This window comes from Dreissena polymorpha, chromosome 10 (assembly GCF_020536995.1).
Source record: "Dreissena polymorpha isolate Duluth1 chromosome 10, UMN_Dpol_1.0, whole genome shotgun sequence".
Taxonomy (NCBI): domain Eukaryota; kingdom Metazoa; phylum Mollusca; class Bivalvia; order Myida; family Dreissenidae; genus Dreissena; species Dreissena polymorpha.
In genome coordinates this window covers 17,421,689-17,441,134 of record NC_068364.1, presented here as the reverse complement: position 1 = coordinate 17,441,134, position 19,446 = coordinate 17,421,689, and the positions used below count along the sequence as shown (strand labels likewise).

General features: G+C 34.9%; 2 protein-coding genes across 2 annotated transcripts in view; one reads left to right on the top strand and one right to left on the bottom strand.

Annotated features, from left to right (window-relative positions):
- Positions 1-12,863, top strand: part of LOC127848391 (basic salivary proline-rich protein 2-like) — a 73,234-nt gene extending 60,371 nt beyond the window's left edge. Inside the window, exons 8-11 of the mRNA XM_052380839.1 lie at positions 4,378-4,518; positions 6,101-6,166; positions 7,866-7,997; positions 8,978-12,863. Coding sequence (XP_052236799.1) covers positions 4,378-4,518; positions 6,101-6,166; positions 7,866-7,997; positions 8,978-9,027 — 389 coding nt within the window. The 3' untranslated portion in view covers positions 9,028-12,863. The remainder of the gene's footprint in view (positions 1-4,377; positions 4,519-6,100; positions 6,167-7,865; positions 7,998-8,977) is intronic.
- Positions 12,864-14,348: 1,485 nt separating this feature from the next.
- LOC127848398 (IgGFc-binding protein-like) lies at positions 14,349-19,059 on the bottom strand. Its single transcript, XM_052380852.1, has 6 exons — positions 18,947-19,059; positions 17,435-18,600; positions 17,057-17,178; positions 16,594-16,662; positions 14,786-14,905; positions 14,349-14,487 (listed from the first exon to the last, which is right to left on the bottom strand). The coding sequence occupies exons 2-3, from the start codon at positions 18,227-18,229 to the stop codon at positions 17,095-17,097; spliced, it is 879 nt and encodes a 292-aa protein (XP_052236812.1). The 5' UTR covers positions 18,230-18,600; positions 18,947-19,059; the 3' UTR covers positions 14,349-14,487; positions 14,786-14,905; positions 16,594-16,662; positions 17,057-17,094.
- Between the last annotated feature and the right edge of the window lie 387 nt (positions 19,060-19,446).

The window sequence follows — 19,446 nt, the reverse complement described above, 5'->3', positions numbered from 1 at the left end:
GATAAGTGCCTGTGCATAAATCAGTGTTCTTTTTGTGTTGAAATTTGGGGCATGTATACAACCCCATTCCCAATGGAACAAAGTACAGGTATTTCATAAATGTGACCTAAACATTCCGAATTGAATATTTCAGAAACCAAAAAGGTAATTTTGTAATTTTTTCTTTTAGATCTCAACATTTAGTTCACCTCCATGCCAGCTCTGTGAGTTGATCCTTAGTAAATACAGTATTGAAAACACTTATTCTTAATTTTGAAGCATGTGTTCTCAAAACAACAACACTAATTTCACAATTTTGTTTCAAACGCTGCAATTTTTCCCAATCCCAAGGGACTGAAAAACATACTGTAAAGTGTCGTCCCAGATTAGCCTGTTTACTCTGCACAGGCTAGTCAGGAACAAAACTTTCTGCCTAAACTATATTTAAGCTTTGAAGAGACTCCCTTTTAACAACCCCCCCCCCCATAAAAATAGAAATTGTTGTGCCTGATTAAACTGTTCAGACTGCACAGGCTAATCTGGGATGACACTTTATGCACACAATCTGAGAAAACACTTTAGGAGCATGCAGGAAGCCCAGGTTCCCCAGAACAAGGCTAATATTCCCAGCAACTTCCATATTGGGAATATGGCCAGGCCGCATTGGATTGGGAAAATCTTGTAGTTTTAACTAAAACTAAGAAATAAGAGTTGTTTAATATTTGCTAACAAATACTTTGAAATTTGAGATTAAAATTGTTATTAATATTATATTTACTTAGGTAAAACTGATAGTGCTGGATTTGTTATTACAGTCAAAACTGACATAGAGGTAAACTGAGAACAACGGTCAACTGCAAAAATGGTCAGTTTGGGACAAAAGTCACTCTATATTACACTTCAGAATAATGGTCAATTGTCCATAACGGCCAACGGCCAGTATATTTCAACACAAAAGTCATTTTTGAACTGAGGACAACGGTCACGAGTCCTTTGTTTTGAGTTGTGAAAAGTAAATATAGGATCTGGCACGAGTTGTCATATTATACCATATTTATTAAACGAGTTCAGGAATTGTGTTAGTAAGCGAGCCTTTGGCGAGCTTACTATCGAATTTCCTGGAAGAGCTTAATACAATATGGTATGATATGACAACGAGTGTCAGATCGTTTTCATCGCATGCTTTTAAATGAGCAAATTAAATAAATATTTACGCAAACATAATGATAAATCCCGAATGTTGTTTACATTTCGTGACGTCATTTGACGTTGCAACGTAATTTCAGCAAAATAACAAAATGCGATTGGTCAATAAACGAAAACTAAGCCAATGAAAACGCTTAAAGATGTTGTATTACACATGTGTAATAATTTTTTTTATATGTAATGGTTGTATTACATTGGAAACATGGTATAGCATGTGATAAAAACACTAACGAAACAGGTGCAAGTAATTAACAATAACAATGTGTATTATATATAGTAGCAATTATCAGCTGCAGTCAGAGAGACAAAGCATAAGGGGGAACATTTTGTCAATAGTACTTTATCACTTATAAAGGTGTTAAAAACAACACTTAGCTGGCGATCATTGTTGTAAGAAGGCGATAAAAGGATAAGATATCGTCTATTAAGGCAAAACAGATATTGAAACCAACGTTTATAACAAACTAAATAAATTTTTACAAGATTTTTTTCTTTGAATAAGAACGATACAGTTATACTGTTCTTTAGGTTTATGACAGCGAATCCGTTTTCTATTGTTGTTTTGACGTGACGTCTATGACATGTTAATTAAGAAATATCCCCCAATGAATGTAATACATACTGTCTGATATGAACTTAAATAAATTTATAAGATATTATTCGGTATTATTGAAAAGAAGTTATTTATATTATGCTTTAGTTTTCCGCAATGAGCCTTTGTTTTATACTGTGTTAACGACTGGGTGTGGTTACGACGTAGCAATACTACCAACTGACCAACCATCGTAAAAGTGGTGATCGGCGAATAGCAGTCACTTGTCAACAACATTCACTTTGGCCATTTCCCTTGACTGACTGCTGTTCTCAGCTTTGACTATAATTCAATTTTAAGACTTGTGCAAAAAATATTTTTTTGACATCTTTCATCGGGAATGTTTAGGTCCAATTAGTATGTAGCTTTTACCATTGGGAATCTTCTCCCTTCAGGACCCACTTTTGAACGTAAAAAACACGCTTGAGTTGGTTGACATTTAGTCACTAACTTACACAAACCCAGTATAAATTCCATCGACCCTTTAACACTCAGACTGCGAGTTACATGAAGGCTGTTCTGGATTTGTGCCGGTTGCATTTAGCCCTTTTCATGTTTGCATCAAAGGAGCTGTGAATTGTACTTCAAGTAAAGAATAGACTAAAAAAGGGGAATTGTCATATACTGCATATACATGTTAATCTTAGTTTGAAAGGTACTTCTTATCGCATGTAGACAACTTTTGTGGAAATGCTCTGTTATAGAAAGTTTAAATTGCATCCTAAGTCTTAAACTTATCATGAAACTCTTGTTGGTTTCCTTGGTAGAATCATTTTGTCTTTGGAAAAGATTCTGAAAACCCTCGTTGACAGGTGATCAAACCAGAGACCCAAAGATAAATGATTAGACGCCATATCCCAAACGTCATAATAACCCTTATTTCGTCTTTAATAGGTTTTCTTATTGTACACAAAATCGACTTAATAGTTCTTATTTTAATATCCATATATCCCGTGTACGAAAGGAAAATGATTCTGAAGAGCTAACTTGAATGCTACTTACGTTCAAAGAAATCAAGAGCTGTGTTGATATTTCCTCTGGCTGACAGATGTTTTGTTCTTGGGCTTTCGGTAATAAGTCCTTTCTAACCAGGACTGTCTGCACAGTCAGATTTCTTTGTATTTTTATGCCCCCTTTCGAAGAAAAGGGGGTATATAGTTTTCGCACTGTCCGTCAGTCTGTCAGTCTGTCACACTTCGTGTCCGCTCTCTAATTCGGATAGTTTTCATCCGACTTTACCAAACTTGGTCAGAAGTTGTTTCTAGACAATATCTAGGTCAAGTTCGAATATGGGTCATGCCGGGTCAAAAACGAGGTCACGGGGTCGAAAAAACAAATCCAAGGGAAGTAATAAGCTTTAAATGGACATAATTATCTGACCTGCCAACATATATATTTTTGGTAAATAAATCAAAGCGGCACAGTAGGCGGCATTGTGTTTCTGACAAACACATCGTGGTAAAAGGTCAAGGTCAAGGTCATCCTTCAAGGTCTAAGGTCAAAAATACAAATCCAATGGAAGTAATAAGATTTAAAGGGAGATAATTATTCAATAATGAACATAGCAACTTTATATTTGGCATACCTGTGTATCTCATGGAGCTGCAAATTTTGAGTGGTGAATCTACAGTCACGGTAGTGGCTTTTAATTATTTGTTACTAAAAATAGAGATTTATTAGAGACAATTATTGTCAAGGGAAGTAATTTATATCATTATAAATCTCAGATTATATATTTCCTTACCAAGAATTTAAGTTCTTTTCACAGTTACTGTACAGATTTTTTATGTTGATTATTTATAACTCAAATGATTGATTTGTCAAAGTTTTTTTTAAATGATATAATTATCATTTCTTTCCTGTACTAATTTTTGAATGGTAGGGTTCATTACACACCTGTGGACTTATGTCCATAGATACATGATGAACCACAGGCCTTGGTTGTCAGTGATGTTTGACTTGGTTATTTTTGACTGTCTACAGACCCCCCCCCCCCCTCCGCGGTTGGATTGGACAAAATCCAAGGAAAGTAATAAGCTTTAAAGGGAGATGATTTCTATACCTGCCAAATGATAAGTAGAAATTATATTTCAAAGCGGCGCAGTAGGGGCCATTGTGTTTCTGACGAACACATCTCTTGTTTGTAATCTTAAGATTTCTACCATCCAGATGATGTTAACAAAATGCCCATCTAAACCATGGTTTGCTTTACTATAAACAAAAAGTCCATGAAATATAATTATAGCATAATATGCAAGACCTTGATTGTAATACAAACTCAAAACAACTGTTCCTTTTCATTTTAGTGATTTAAGTACACCATGTTAAGTTTTAAATTATTTTGCATTTCTTACCTAATAAATAGCTATGAACAAATGCATGTATACATGTTGTTAATGAAATCAAAGCTAACATTTAATACTTTTCTAAAAAAAATCTATATTAATAATAGTACTATATATATTATTATGTATTGTTACATATCATAAAAAATATTTTTTTTATTAGCTTTTAAAGATAAAGGAAAATATATTACTTTGCATTAGCTGTGTTAAAACGTTTGTTGGGACTTATTCTTACTTCTTGATTCTGATTGACAGGCAATGTCGAAGGGTCGATCCCCCTGAACCCTTACACTAACCAAACACAGCACCCTGCGGGCCCCGGGGGTTTCATGGGCACACCCTCGGTCCCGGGCTTTGGGGAAGGCAATGGAATAGCACATGGCCAGAACTGTGACTGTAAGTGGGGCTTAACCCTTTACCACTCAGATACTCACTTTGAAACGTTTGTAGTCTGTTAGAAAACCAACTTAGGTAAATGAACTTTTTTACTAGATTTATGTTGTAAAAGCTTTATTTAAACCCTCAGGTACTGATAAGCAGAAAACAGCATAAACATGAACAGAATGCGAGTTCCTTGCAAGTTGTACTGGTTTTATGCTGGTTTCAGATAGAAATTTTCATTTTGCTTCTGAGCTTGAAAAGGTTATATGTCTTACCACTCATGATAGTTTCAGATGACAGACACATATTTCTAAATTGTTCAGTGTTTACACATTTTTAGCCCACCTGAGCACAATGTGCTCATGGTGAACTTTTGTGATCCCATTTTGTTTGTTGTGCGTTGTGCGGCGTCAACATTTGCCTTGTTAACACTCTAGTGGCCACATTTATTGTGCGATCTTCATGAAACTTGGTCAGAAGATTTGTTCCAATTATATCTTAAAGGGACTGTCAACCACGACGACGAAGAAAAGAAAAGTTGTAAAAATACCGTTTTTTTACAATTACTAGTTTATATTGATTAAAATATCACGACTGGTATATTACATTACTTGAAAAAAGTTGTGAAGTTTTCATATTTTCAGTATATTTGGTAATAATTTTTACTGGGTATGTCTATCAGGTAACTACCACTTAACTATAAATAACGCCAGTAGATTAATCATCATCGTCACGTGGTAAACACAAGAATGCAAATTGTACATGCGTAGTGAATTGTATATATTCAATATGTAAAATGATCAATCAACTTGCGTTATTTATAGTGTGTATATCTTTATGTCATCTATTTTCGCGATGTACTAAATTTTATTACCGAATATACTGAACATATGAACTTTTTTCAAGTAATGTAATATACCAGTCGTGATATTTCAATCACTATAAACTAATAATTGTAAGAAAAGACAGTATTTTAGAACTTTTCTTTTTTCGTCATTCGTGGTTGATAGTCACTTTAACTGACTTCGAAAATGGTTCCGGTTAGTTGAATAGCATTGCCACCAGGGCCGGGACATTTTTCCTTATATGGCAATAGTTAAACCTTGTAAATATTCAAGAAGCCACATTGATTGCGCAATTTTCATGAAACTTGGTCAGAATATTTGCCTCTATGCTATCTAAAATGAGTTGTAAAATTGTTCTGGTTTGTTGAACAACATGGCTGATAGGGGGCTTGGTATTTTTGCTTATATGGCTATAATAAAACCGTGTTAAGACTCTAAAAGTTACATTTATAGTCCAGTCTTTATTGAACTTGGCCAGAAGATTTGTTTAATGATATCTTGGACAAGTTCAAAAATGGTTCAGTTCTGTTGAAAAGCATGGCCGCCAGGGGGCGGGACTTTTTTCCATATATGGCTATAGTAAAACCTTGTTAACACTATAAAAGTCACATTTATAGATCCATGTCCATAACTTGGTCAGAACATTTGTTCTAATAATATGTTGGGCTGCACAAAGCAGGACAGTTCCTTTGTTTCTCAGGTGAGCGGATTTGGGTCTTTCAGTCTCATATTCATGTTCACTTTTTTATCAGATGCTGCAAACTCCCAGCCCGGCTACCCTGCCTACCCGCCACCAAACAAACCAGAGGGATTTGAAGGTAATTAGGCATAACCCTTTTCAACTCAGAAGCAAAGTGAAAATGGCTATGTGCAAACAGCATAAAACCAGAACAGCCTGCGAGTTACTCGCAGTCTGTTCAGGTTTATGCTGTATTCTGCTAATTAGTATCTTAGGGTTGGAAATGAAACCTTTGAAACTTGAATCTAGTAAAAAAGGTCTTTAGTTAAATTTAACTTTCTAAGTGACTTTTAACACGTCAAAATACGTATCTTAGTGGTAAAGGGTTAATATCCACTCTCAAGAAGAGTATCTGTTATCAGATTTCATTTGAAGAATTGAGCCTCATTCTGGGAAAACCGGGATTTATGCATGTGCGTAAAGTGTCATCCCAGATTAGTCTGTTGCGGTCTGATGCGTTTTATGCATGTGCATAAAGTGTCATCCCAGATTAGTCTGTTGCGGTCTGCTGGGATTTATGCATGTGCGTAAAGTGTCATCCCAGATTAGTCTGTTGCGGTCTGCTGGGATTTATGCATGTGCGTAAAGTGTCATCCCAGATTAGTCTGTTGCGGTCTGCACATGCTTTTTAGAGACAACACTTTCTGCCTGGAATGGATATTTGTTTAAATGATAAATTGAATAATAGCGGAAAGTGTCGTCCTTAATTTGGCTGTGGAGACTGCAAAGGCTGACCTGTGACGACACTTTATGCACATGCTTTAAGTCCTCTTTTCCAAGAAAGTGATTTGCATGGTCTTGCAAATGTTAGTGCTTGTTTTATATCAGACATTCAGTATCAAGCTATAAACCAAGTGTGCAGTAGAGTCTACCAGTGATTAAAGTTTGCTGGGTTTATCACTTGAAATGGTGGCTTGGGAAAGTTTGAAGGGGGCTGGGTTTATCACTTGAAATGGAGTGGGCTGGGTTTATCACTTGAAATGGTGGCTTGAAAAGGTTTGAAGTTGGCTAGATTTATCACTTTAAATGGTGGCTTGGGAAGGTTTGATAATGGCTGTATATAATACACAAACATTAATGTAGTCTCAATGATTTCTGAAGTTAAACTTAAATACAAGCTTTAAAAAAATTTAAAAGGTAGGAGATTAACTTTAGTTTCAAATTATTCAACAAGAAAATTGAAATAATGTTTAACTTTAACTGGACATTTTAGACAGTTATGTGGGAAAATATGAACTTTTTTAGATTGGGAATGGGGCCAATTTTTCACTCAAAATTTCACCCCCTAAAAAACTTAACAGAGTTGGATGGGCTGATAGTGAAGACTTTCAGGTACAAACATGCCCGTAGCAGCAGTTTTGTTTGCATCACATAATGGCAGGGGCCAGCGTCAACAAATCTTCTCATTTAAATGAGCTGCAATCTGTGGAAAGGGAGTTTTATACAGTGTCGTCCCATATAAGCCTGGGCAGTATGCACATGCTAATCAGGGAAAACACTTTCCTCCAAAACTGGATTTTTGCTAAGGAGAGACTTTCTTTGAAAAGAGAATATTATTAAAGCGGAAATTGTCGTCCGTGATAAGCCTGTGCATTCTGCACAGGTTTATTTGGGACGACACTTTCCGCGTATGCATTTAACCATTTTTCATTGAGCACACCCAAATATAAATAATGTTTTTAGTCTCTATTTTATATTTTCTTTAAATCTCAATTTGAAAAAAAAAGATGTGTATATAAGTAAAGATGACAGTATTTTAAGTCTTACATTGATTTCAGACATAGGAAAATCTGCACTGCCCGAGGGTGAGGTTTCTGGCCCTGCCCCCTTCCAGCCCTACAGCTACCCTCCCCCACCCCCTGGGGCAAGCTATCAACCCCCAACCATGGGCATTGGCTATGACCAGCAAGGTATTTTTATTATAGCCCCATATAAAAACGGTGAGGTAGTTGTTGAAGTTGGTTATGGTGTTTATGATGAAAGTGGCAATGGTGGAGATAAGGAAGAAGAAGAAGAAGATGATGATGATGATAATAATGAAAACAACATTGTTGCTGGTTTTTGTAAAGTGGATGATGATGGTCATGATGATGATTTTGAGAACGAAGAAAAAGGAAACAAAAGATGAAGATGGTGATGATATTGATGATTACTACATTTTTGCGGATGATTATGGGGTGGATGATGATGATTATGATGATGATGATGATGATGATGATTGATGATGAGAACAACATTGTTGCTGATATTGGTAAAGTGGATGATGATGGTGATGATGAGGATGTTGAGAACGAAGAAGAAAGAGAAAAAGAAAAGGATGATGATTGTGATGTTATCGATGAAAACTACATTTGTGCTGATGATGATTTGGTGGATGATGACACTTTCCACTTTTATTGTAAATTCTGTTTTAAGGAATTGTTCTCATAAGGAAAATCCAGTGTAGGAAAAAAGTTTCATCACTGATACAACATTGTTGCTGATATTGGTAAAGTGGATGATGATGGTGATGATAATGATGTTGAGAACGAAGAAGAAAGAGAAAAAGAAAAGGATGATGATTGTGATGTTATCGATGAAAACTACATTTGTGCTGATGATGATTTGGTGGATGATGACACGTTCCGCTTTTATTGTAAATTCTGTTTAAAGGAATTGTTCTCTTAAGGAAAATCCAGTATAGGCATAAAGTTTCATCACTGATACGTATGGGAGACTGTGCAGGCTAATATGGCGCTACACTTTACACACGTGCATTAAATCCAGTACTTCCAGAACAAGGCTCATATATCATATTTCTTTAAATAACAAGGGGTGGTTTGGTAAGTAAGTGTAACCAAACAACTTTCTTTACACCTTGAAATAATTTAAGCCAACGTTTTCATTTCAGGTGTCAACCCTCAGTACCCCAATGCTCCGCCCCCACCGTATTCCGGGTAAACCACGTCACGGACTCTGAGTCACTCGCAGGCTGTTCTCGTTTTATGCTGGTTGCAAGAGCCATTTTCACTTTTCTTCTGAGTGGGAAAGAGACAAAGTCGTTATAAATGTTTCAACCCTAAGTTATTGATGAGAAGCAAAAAGTATAAAACCTGCACAGCCTGCTGGTTGCATATAGCCTTTTATAAACTCTTTCAGTGCTGGAACCGAATTTTGAAGGCCTTTGCAAACAGTTTGGATCCAGATGAGACGCCACAGAACGTGGCCTCTCATCAGGATCCAAACTGTTTGCTATTCTGATAGTATTCTTTGAAAAAAATTCGAAGAAAATGCTATTTTATGAAATTCGGCAGACGACATTTTAGCAGACGACAAATTTCCCAGCATGCAAAGGGTTAATAATTTGCAATATTATTATAATGTAGAAGCTATTGATGATTAAATGTTTAAATTTTGTTATGATATGCATACATTGTTTGCAAATTATGTACGGTGTCAAGTGTGATGCCCTCGACCCTCACACACCTATTTACGAGGATAATGAAATATATCAAACAGAAAAAAAGTAATAAGACAAATTTCCCAGCATGCAAAGGGTTAATGCACTTTTGAGTGGAAAGGGTTGACGCAATCAGATTATTTGGCAATACCATATGTACAATGTCAATCAATCAGTGACATTGCTGTGTCATAATTACCTCCAATCAGTATTTTGACTTTTTTTTTTATCAAAACAGTTTCTGGTAATGGAAACTAGATTAATAGCCTGTTATCTTTTGTCATTTATTACTTTTTTTACTTGCAATAAAACCTGAATTTAAAGGGAGAACATGTGCTTTTGTTGTCATGTTTTTTTGTGTGTTAGTGTTGTGAGCTTTTTTCTTGCGAAACAATCTTTATACAAATGTATTTCATGAATTTTTGTTTTTCATTTGTTCAAATAAAGCATTCTAAAATGTTAACAATCAAGCAAATTTTTGAAAAATTATATTTTGTACACATTTATTATCCATATGTTTGAAAATCATGCTTGAAAATAAGCATTGCCAACAGCATGTTAAATTGGTGTATTTTGTGTATGTATTTGAACAAAAATGTTTGCAAAACTGTATCATTCTAAGTTGTTCAATAATAAAACTATGATTTACATTTTATACAATGCAATTTTATTTGTTGTTTATATTGAGTTCTTGTTTAGATTTATTTTTTAGGATTACAATTTTTATTAGATTTAAAATATGATTAAAAAAAATCTCAAGCAGTTCAGGAGTATAGCTATTATTGCACCTGTAGGAGGGTGATGTCTACCAAGGCTGAAAAATCGTCATCAGTGCCTGGTCCTAATTTCTTTCTATATTTTTGTATTTTATGAATAATTCCTGTATGATAATTTGCGAATACACAATGATGTATTCACGCATATAAATTTGCAATATTACACCTTTTCTGTTGTTCAGATGTCTTTTTACGATATATTATGAAGCGTGTGTCTTCAACTCCTCTTTAACTGCTCTTTCATAAACTTTTACATTTTACTGACCTCAATGTGTTTATGATGGTATAGAAAGGAACTTTGACTGTGACCAGTTTTTGACCTCTATAATGTGTTTATGATGCTAAAGAACTTTGACTGCGACCAGATGTTTTGCTGAATTAGGCCCTTTGTCCATTGTAGAATTAATGTGGCTTTGTCTGTGTCCTAACATGTGTTATTGGGCCAGCCGACTCTGTGACCTATTTCAAGTGAAACTGATTTTTTGTTTTCACTTATGCAGCAGAAAAAGGTACGTAGGTCTGCTTTAAAAAAATTCTGTCAATATTTATATTAATGATTTCTTATTAAATGGCCTAAGTCTTATAATATTGGTTAAAGAAATAAAAATGGCTGTTATTTCTGTATTTGAACCTTATAATATGCCGAATTGCTATTGGATGTTTTCATTATATTGGCATGTTTACATAAAATCTCCATATAAATCTTAATTTCGTATAAAAATATTTTTATCAAATTTTGCCTTCAAGTTATTTGCCTTAAAATTGGTCTAATCACATATCACATCTGTCAACCCACCGTTATCACCTTCAAAGAAGCTTTTAGTTGTTGCAAATACCTTGTTTCAAAGAAGGAGATGAATATGAAATGCTTAGTTTCAAATTGCTTAGTTTAATCCGAAATAACTCGTACAATCGGAGAAAAGTATTTTATAAGTCATAATATTTGCCTACATTAACAGGCATATGCAACTAACATTCAGTAACATTACATATGTTTGACAAATTTGTTTACAACATGAATTCTTAACTAGAATCCTATGTTTTTTGTTAATAAAATGACGAACCTGTACTAAGTTTATGCAAAATAGTAATACAAGAAAACAATGTTATATATTTGGGGGTGTTCTTTTAAAGCCTCTGCTCCACATAATCTGTCTTAACTTCTATGTTATCATTATAAATGTTTCATGCATTGTATTCAAATGTAACATCCTTACTTACATATACATGTATATGTTATATTTTTGTCAGTATACCGTAGTCAGTAGTATAAGTTTGCATGTTATATGTGTTAATCTGTATTATTTTGTCTAACATATTAAAAGTGAGTTAATAATCTTTTTGCTTTTTGCTTTCATACATGTAGCTCTGTAGATTTCGTTCATTGTTAGTAATGAAGTACTTGAAAATATATGTGTTGTTTGTTTGAACAAATGATGCTTTAAAAACAAGTCATCCTAAGTAAATTAATGTTACTTAATTCTTCTCAACTGATGAATAGATTGACATATTTATTGTCCTTCTTATTAATCCATCTTAAAAAAAGTATTTTTCTTTTAAGAAAGGTGAATTCTTTGTTTGAAAATATATTTTAGCTTGTATGTTTATAACTTATAAGGAAATCAAAAGCCTTAATTTCATTTGCAAATTCTGGGGAGAAAAAACGTATAACATTTCAAGCAAAATATTGAATTAAGATTTCATTTGATTCCATTGTCAACTATATAGTTTTTGGCGAATACAAATGTTGAAATATGATTTCCTTTGGTTTATGGTTTTGTTAAAGAAAAATCAATGTGACAGTTTAATGTTTTTTGGTCTGAGACACTCTATGTATTGCAATTTAAAGTAATATTTTGTTAAAATTTACTTAACTTTAGTATGTATATATTGTATTCACAGTGTTAATTATAATATAATTGCTAACTATTTGTTGACATTACCTGTATTTTTTTGTGGATTTAATATTTCATGTGTCTGCTGCTGGTACATTTTATAATGTTTTGTTGATATTTGTTTTAATATTTTTTGGAGGCTTTTAACTTAATGTAAGAAATCGAATATCACTGTTAAGTGGGATCTAATGTCTTGTTACATTTTTCATGTTCAATTAAATTGATGCCATAAAAACAACAAAGTCAACAGCCAAATGGGTGGAAATAATTTACCTGGTCAAAAAAAAAAAAAAAAACATGGATAGAAAAAGTGTCTTGACAAGTATTGCTTTGAAAATCTTTCTTCATTTAAATGTTATAAAAGTATGCCTACATGTTTATTAGTAAATGCATTTGACGTTTTTAAATCAGAGCTTTTAGGATTTACATAGGCCTTGTGAGTTTTTTTTACAGCTTTCTCGGAATGTGTATCTTTTAATATTTTAAATGTAATTATCTAGTAGATACTCCTGCATTAAGTGCTATTTGGTATAAAAATGGTTCTGTTTGTTTCTGTCTGTTAATGTGAATTCCGTTTTATACTAGTGCACTTTTTAATTCTCTAATTCTGCATTGCTATATGCGTTTATGTGTATGTTATTTTTACATAATAGATATTAACTTAGACTCAATGTGTTCCTCTAGACGTAACGCCCCGGCGAAGATTCAGTATACATTTCTGTGGATGTAACTTCCCCTTACTGACGCCTTAGGTCATTGAACATTCCTACTGCTGTGACACATAAGTTTTAAACCGCAATGAATTTAGTGACAACGAATTCATCTGATCATTCTTCAGTCCCTTGTCGAGTTTTCGTATGTCCCATGACGAAATGTGTAGGGAGGCTATATAGCCCTTTCCCACTTAGATACGTATTTTGACGTGTCTGTAGTCTCTTAGAAAGTTATATTTAATTTAAGACCGTTCTTACTAGATTCAAGTTTTAAAGGCTTCATTTCCATCCCTTAGATAATGATGAGCAGCAAACAGCATAAAACCTAAACAGGCTACGAGTTACTCACATGCTGTTCTGGTTGTATGCTGTTTGCTTGCACAAAGCCATTTTCACTTTAACTGTGAGTGGGAAAGAGATGGTCATTGCTAGAACTACGCGTACTGTTTCCCCGAATAGTGGAGTAAAGACATATGTCTAACCTGCTTTGGTTGTTTGCTTGCTTTGTCTTTACATATTGAGGTCCAGTGCATTACTTCATGGTGCATGATGAGAGTTTTATATACATTGGAACAAACAATCGCCTTTTGAAGCCAACTCGCCGCTCAACATCCATGTATGTTGATTTAATGTCAAGGTCATAATCGGCACCGCTTATTCCTTTTATGGATGTAGTAAAAGTAATCATCGGGCCCAAGACTCGATTGTGCATGATTGAATTTCGAAATAAATTGGCCTAAAATGACCATTGTATTAAAATATTGTGTCGCAAGCAACAAAAATTTTCTTCGTGTAAAGGCCAATGTAAAAGTGAGTGCTTGAAGTTTGTATATACTCCTTCTATGAATTTAGTGAAAGTACACGCCCGTGTGAACCCCAGGCACATCACTGTAGTTTGAATGATAGGATTTTATAAACAGGGAAAGGACTCGAGATCAAATCAATAAGCCTTAGGTGTGCGATAAATAGGATTAAACTGATAAAATCAACATTTGTCATAAACATGCACACTTATTTATCCAATATGTAAGAATCATGCCAGTGAACATTCTGCATTTGATTAAGTTCTTATTTTATATCAACAGGCGTTTAATGTCTGTATACTTGTTGGCAGAAAAAGAGGCATAATTATCAGCTTATTTTATTTGTCAACCTAGTTTCATGCGTTTTACCCTTTACCACGTAGTAGTATTTTTACGCATTTGTAGTCCGTTAGAAAGTTATCTTTAATTAAAGACCTTTCTTACTGTATTCAAGTTTTAAAGGCTTTATTGCCAACCCTTAGATACTGATGAGCAGCCAACAACATAAAACCTGAACAGACTGCGAATCCTCGCAGGCTGTTCTGGTTTTATGCTATTTGCACAAAGTCATTTTCACTTTGCTTCTGAGTGGGGAAGGGTTAAGCTTATATTTTGGTAAACAATAACAACATGTATAAAGATATGAGTGAATATAATTTTCAAGAAACATCATAACTTAGCACAATCGCGTTTAATGAGATTTAAAAATACCCACATAATAACCTATTAGTTATGAATGTTTTTATAAACGAAAAGTATTCCGCTTGCATTAGCCTGAAAACAAAAGCAAATTTATCAAGTAAGCTGTTTTCTTTAAAACAACATATTTTATTATTGAATAATCACGAACACTTAAATTAGACATTTACTTTAAATATGTGTAAATGTATATCAATGCCGTTATTTATATGTTTAAATACGCTTTTTAGCGGAACCAATGTTTTCTCATATATTCTTTCAAACAACACATTTTATAACTGAATTTCAGGCAATGGTTCATAAACAGGTATAAGAAACAAAGCGTACAATATGCCGGCATGTTTTTGTTTGTTTATAAAAAAAATGAATTAACCTCCACTTCTCAACCTATGATTGAAGCAGCATGGCCGGACGTGCAGTTGGTGTTACACAAATCTTCGCTGCAACAGGATTTGCACCTTGGAAAAGGACGGCCGTGTTCAATGACACTACACTGGAAGTTATTCATCCATATGAGTAAACAATAAATATCTGTATATTTATAAAGATATCATAAATCGGATGGAATTGCCTTTGGGCAGGGGCATTAGACGTATGGTAACTCGGAGCGTATAGTGACAATAAATATAATTCAAAAATATTCGGCGTTTATCATAATGGTCAGGCTGTGTTACTAACAACAAACTGGCAAATATAAATTGCCTATTTGGTTTTCAGGAACGATTTTCAGGCAAGATGACCTAGTACGTTTTACAATGTACATGCGTGGTATGATAATTACACTTGTTAGCTCGGCTGTTTTCGGAGAAAACCCGAGGTATTGTCATAGCCAGCGTGTCCGCCGTCGTGTCGTCCGGAATGCTAAAACCTTAACATTTTGTTAAGGTTTTGAACATTGGCTCTAAAATCAAAGTGCTTCATCCTACTACTTTGAAACTTCATATGAAGCTGCAACTTGATGAGTTCCACTCGCGACACACATTTTTGGGTCACTAGGTCAAAGGTCAAGGTCACTGTGACCTCTAATAAAACCTTAACATTTTGATAAGGTTTTGAACATTGGCTCTATATTCAAAGTGCTTTATCCTACAACTATGAAACTTTATATGAAGCTGCACCTTGATGACTTCCACTCGCCACACCCATTTTTGGGTCACTAGGTCAAAGGTCAAGGTCACTGTGACCTCTAATATAAAACTTTAACATAGGCTCTAATATCAAAGTGCTTCCACCTTCAAGTTTGAAACTTCATATGTAGCTGCACCTTGATGAGTTCTACACTCCACGCCCATTTTTGGGTCACCAGGTCAAAGGTCAAGGTCAGTGTGACCTCCAAAAAAATATTCTGACAAGCTTTCGCAGCCGAGCATGGCACCCGTTATGCGGTGCTCTTGTTTTATCTTATCATTACATAATACTACACTGGTAGTTTTTTTATCACGAGTCAAATATGTGGCATTTATCCATAGGGTTTTATTCATTTCTTTCACTTAAATTTGTGTTCTTTTCGATCTTTATAGCATAAATGTGTCATCAACATATTGGGTTTATTGATAGTCCATTAATTCTGTCTTCACCTGACGATTTACTGACGGAGAACAGATATTGAAATTCGGTGAGATGGAATTTAACCCATTAATGCCTAGCGTCTAGAAAAAAGGCCTTGGCAAACAGCGTAGACCCAGATGAGACGCCGCATGATGCGGCGTCTCATCAGGGTCTGCGCTGTTTGCTTAAATGAATTTATGTAAGAAATATTTTAAATATAGAAATAAGTATACTAGACATCCCTAATTTTGGAAATAAATTGATCCACTTTAGAAGGAATGGAGAATCCACTAGGCATAAATGGGTTAATACGTAACGTTATTGTAACTGGACCAACATTTGTATTTAAGTGTCATTTAAACATGAATTTCCCTACGGTGATAGTGTTACTTCGATACGTGGTACTAAGACGCAGTGATGTGGCTAATGTTCTAGGGGATTTATCTCAAATCAGCAAATGAAATATTCGTATTTATTCATTCGAATCTACTGGCGGTAAATGTCACCAACATTTTTTTTATAGGCGGTTGATTAAAGTCATTTAAGGTAGAAAACTGGGTTAGACAGCTACGCCGAAAAAGTGGATATGGTGAATTGTTTGCTTAATTATAAAGTCTAAAAAGAGTAACCTACTGTTGCAGCCACGCAGCCTAGCTTGAAATTGGATTGTTCCTGTCGATCAAATTCTTCAATACTGCATAACTTGAAAAATAAAAATATTTTAAACATTGATAATCAACATAAACTATTTTGAAAGAAAACCCAATTCCGGTTTGACCTCATACACTGTTAAAATTATATAATGAAGTAACATTTATAGGAAAATAAGAATATAGAAAACGCGGAATTACGTTCGTATATTCTATAAGATGGTTATACGAATATGCGTTTTCATTCACTTTTTCTGAATCGCGCTCCGAGAAAGGGATTAAACGCATGTGCATAAAGTGTCGTTCCAGATCATCTTGTGCAGTTCGAAAGCCTGATTTTCGTTAAGACGAGTCTTTCTTAAAACGAAAAATACTATGAAAGCGGAAACACTTTACGCACATTGCAGACTCATAGTTAAATGATGCAGTTCTATTGTATCTGATACCTCCTCAGGAACATATCGCTGCACCGTGTCACACAGTCTCAGGTCAGAAACTTCATCACAGCTGTAGCACTGAAATTGTCTGTTAGGTGCTGACACTGCAAGCAAACTTTACCATTTGAGTTCTGAAAATAAAAGGGGTTTGTGTCCAAATTTTTAAAGGATAATGCCAATATTAGGAATATTTATTTTTTTGCAGCACTGTTGCCTTTTTTGTATTTAACAATAAATGCTTTTATTTAAGGATACTTTCTTAATATCATTCGTGCATCGATAAATACATATCGCCATTTACTATCTTCGTTCTATTTTTACGAACTTTCTCATTTGCATTTAGTTATTTGATTTTTACATGTAGTTCTACAGAAATACTATATATACACCAAGGTCTATCCCAGCTGGAAAACCGTAGGCACCAAATGTAAAGTTTCCAAATGCAATCAATCCAAACAACACGTCTGTTTCTGTCGTTGTCATCACGTGCAAGCCAGTGGTAATTCTGAATGTGAGGACTGTATAATTGTTAAATGGAGAAGCCACGTTAGCAGTGTCCACGAGGTGATCACGTGGTGGTTTGCCGTCTAGACGAAGTGTTTGCGATGCGGCGGTGAGAATTGTTACGGAAATATAGTTATCGTGGTTAATATAAACCTCTGGTACAACGAATGTATACGAGTTAATAAATTGTTGAATACTTGGAACAATTGTCATGTACGTATCAGATTCTTTATATTGTATGACGGAAATAGGATCGTGACTAGTGACTACCAAGGACGAATGTTTTGGTGCGGATTCTATCCACTGATTTGAACCCATCATTGTGCAATTTCCAACCGCTACGTCTCTCACGCATACTGTGCTATTTATTTGACTACTAAAAATACGAACCACGAATCGGTTCGACAGGATTGGCGGAACGATGAACATTCTTTGAAAAGCATTCGTTGGAATTAGTTGTTCACTGATCATATCACAATCATTCTTTTGAATGACATACGAACAAGACGCTCCACTCACAACCGATACGGGTTTACTTGACTGGACGATTGTTCCGGTGAGATCAGTTGACGGGGACATTTCTTGATAAACATCCAACCACTCCAGTGTCTTCGATATCCAAGTCCCGTTAGGAAATGTAATATTAACCTCAGTGTTTGCAAACGGTGACATCACCATAAATTACGATGGATAATATTTGTTAGCGTTGGGTATGTAACTGGAAATATGATACGTTCTTCCGAGCGTTTGAACCGGCAAGCATAGATGCGTGTCTTCAATGTCATTATAATATCTATATGTTGTTACGTACACCGATACATCCACTGTTGATTTAATATACACACCGTTGTGTCCAATCTGAGTGCCAAAAAGCTGAAGGCTTCTTTTGACCGTAGTTGAAAATGTTCTTTCGAACGAGTGAGTTTGGTTTAGTCCCAGAAATGGTATGTATATTTCGACTTCACCTTTCGTGCTTGAGGCAATATCTAATCGTAACGCAGTATCAGTTGTGGCCAGAAATCCACAGACAAATTCCTTTCCTGCATTGGCTGAAAACAGACACGTAATACAGACGTAGATTGGAATTTGATGTATCAAAACATGAACAACAAGAAATGTGTTTGTCAGAAACAATATGTCCCCTTCTGCGCCGTTTTGACCTTGAAGGATGACCTTGCCCTTTCACCACTCAAAATATGTAGATCCATGAGATACACATGCATGCCAAATATGAAGGTGCTATCTTCAATATTGCAAAACTTATCGCAAAATGTTAATGTTTGGGCAAACAAACCAACCAACAGACCAACCAACAGACAGGGCAAAAACAATATGTCCCCCACTATAGTGGTGGGGGACATACAAATCGACAAAAATCAATCGTTGATTACTTACATCCATGAGCAAATGAGAATCCAAAAAGGAAAGCAGCCGTCACCAAATACCACATGCTGCACATATAGCCAACGCCACTTAAGATAAATGTTTGAAGAACAGCCTAACAAAAGTGATAAACGTGAGATAAGAAACACGACCTTCCTTTCTGATTAAACCCGATAACCTAAGTTCAACGTTTACAATAATGCGGAATGTAAAATTGTAGTCTTATAACTGTCGTTGAGCTTCGATCATTTAATTGAAGGACTATTTTGACGTTTTCTTTTACCAAACAGTATGGAGTGTGTAACCATTTCATGATTTATTATGATTTTTGAAGAACTATGTGTATGATTTATTTTCGTACGCTCATCCCATATACATATTTGTACGATTTATGTAATTATGTATTGGGCAATTAACTTGTCACAAAAATTCGACGCGCGGATATTTCAAACGTTTCAAAACGTTCGTCCTTGGTAGTCACTAGTGACGATCCTATTTCCGTCATTTAATAT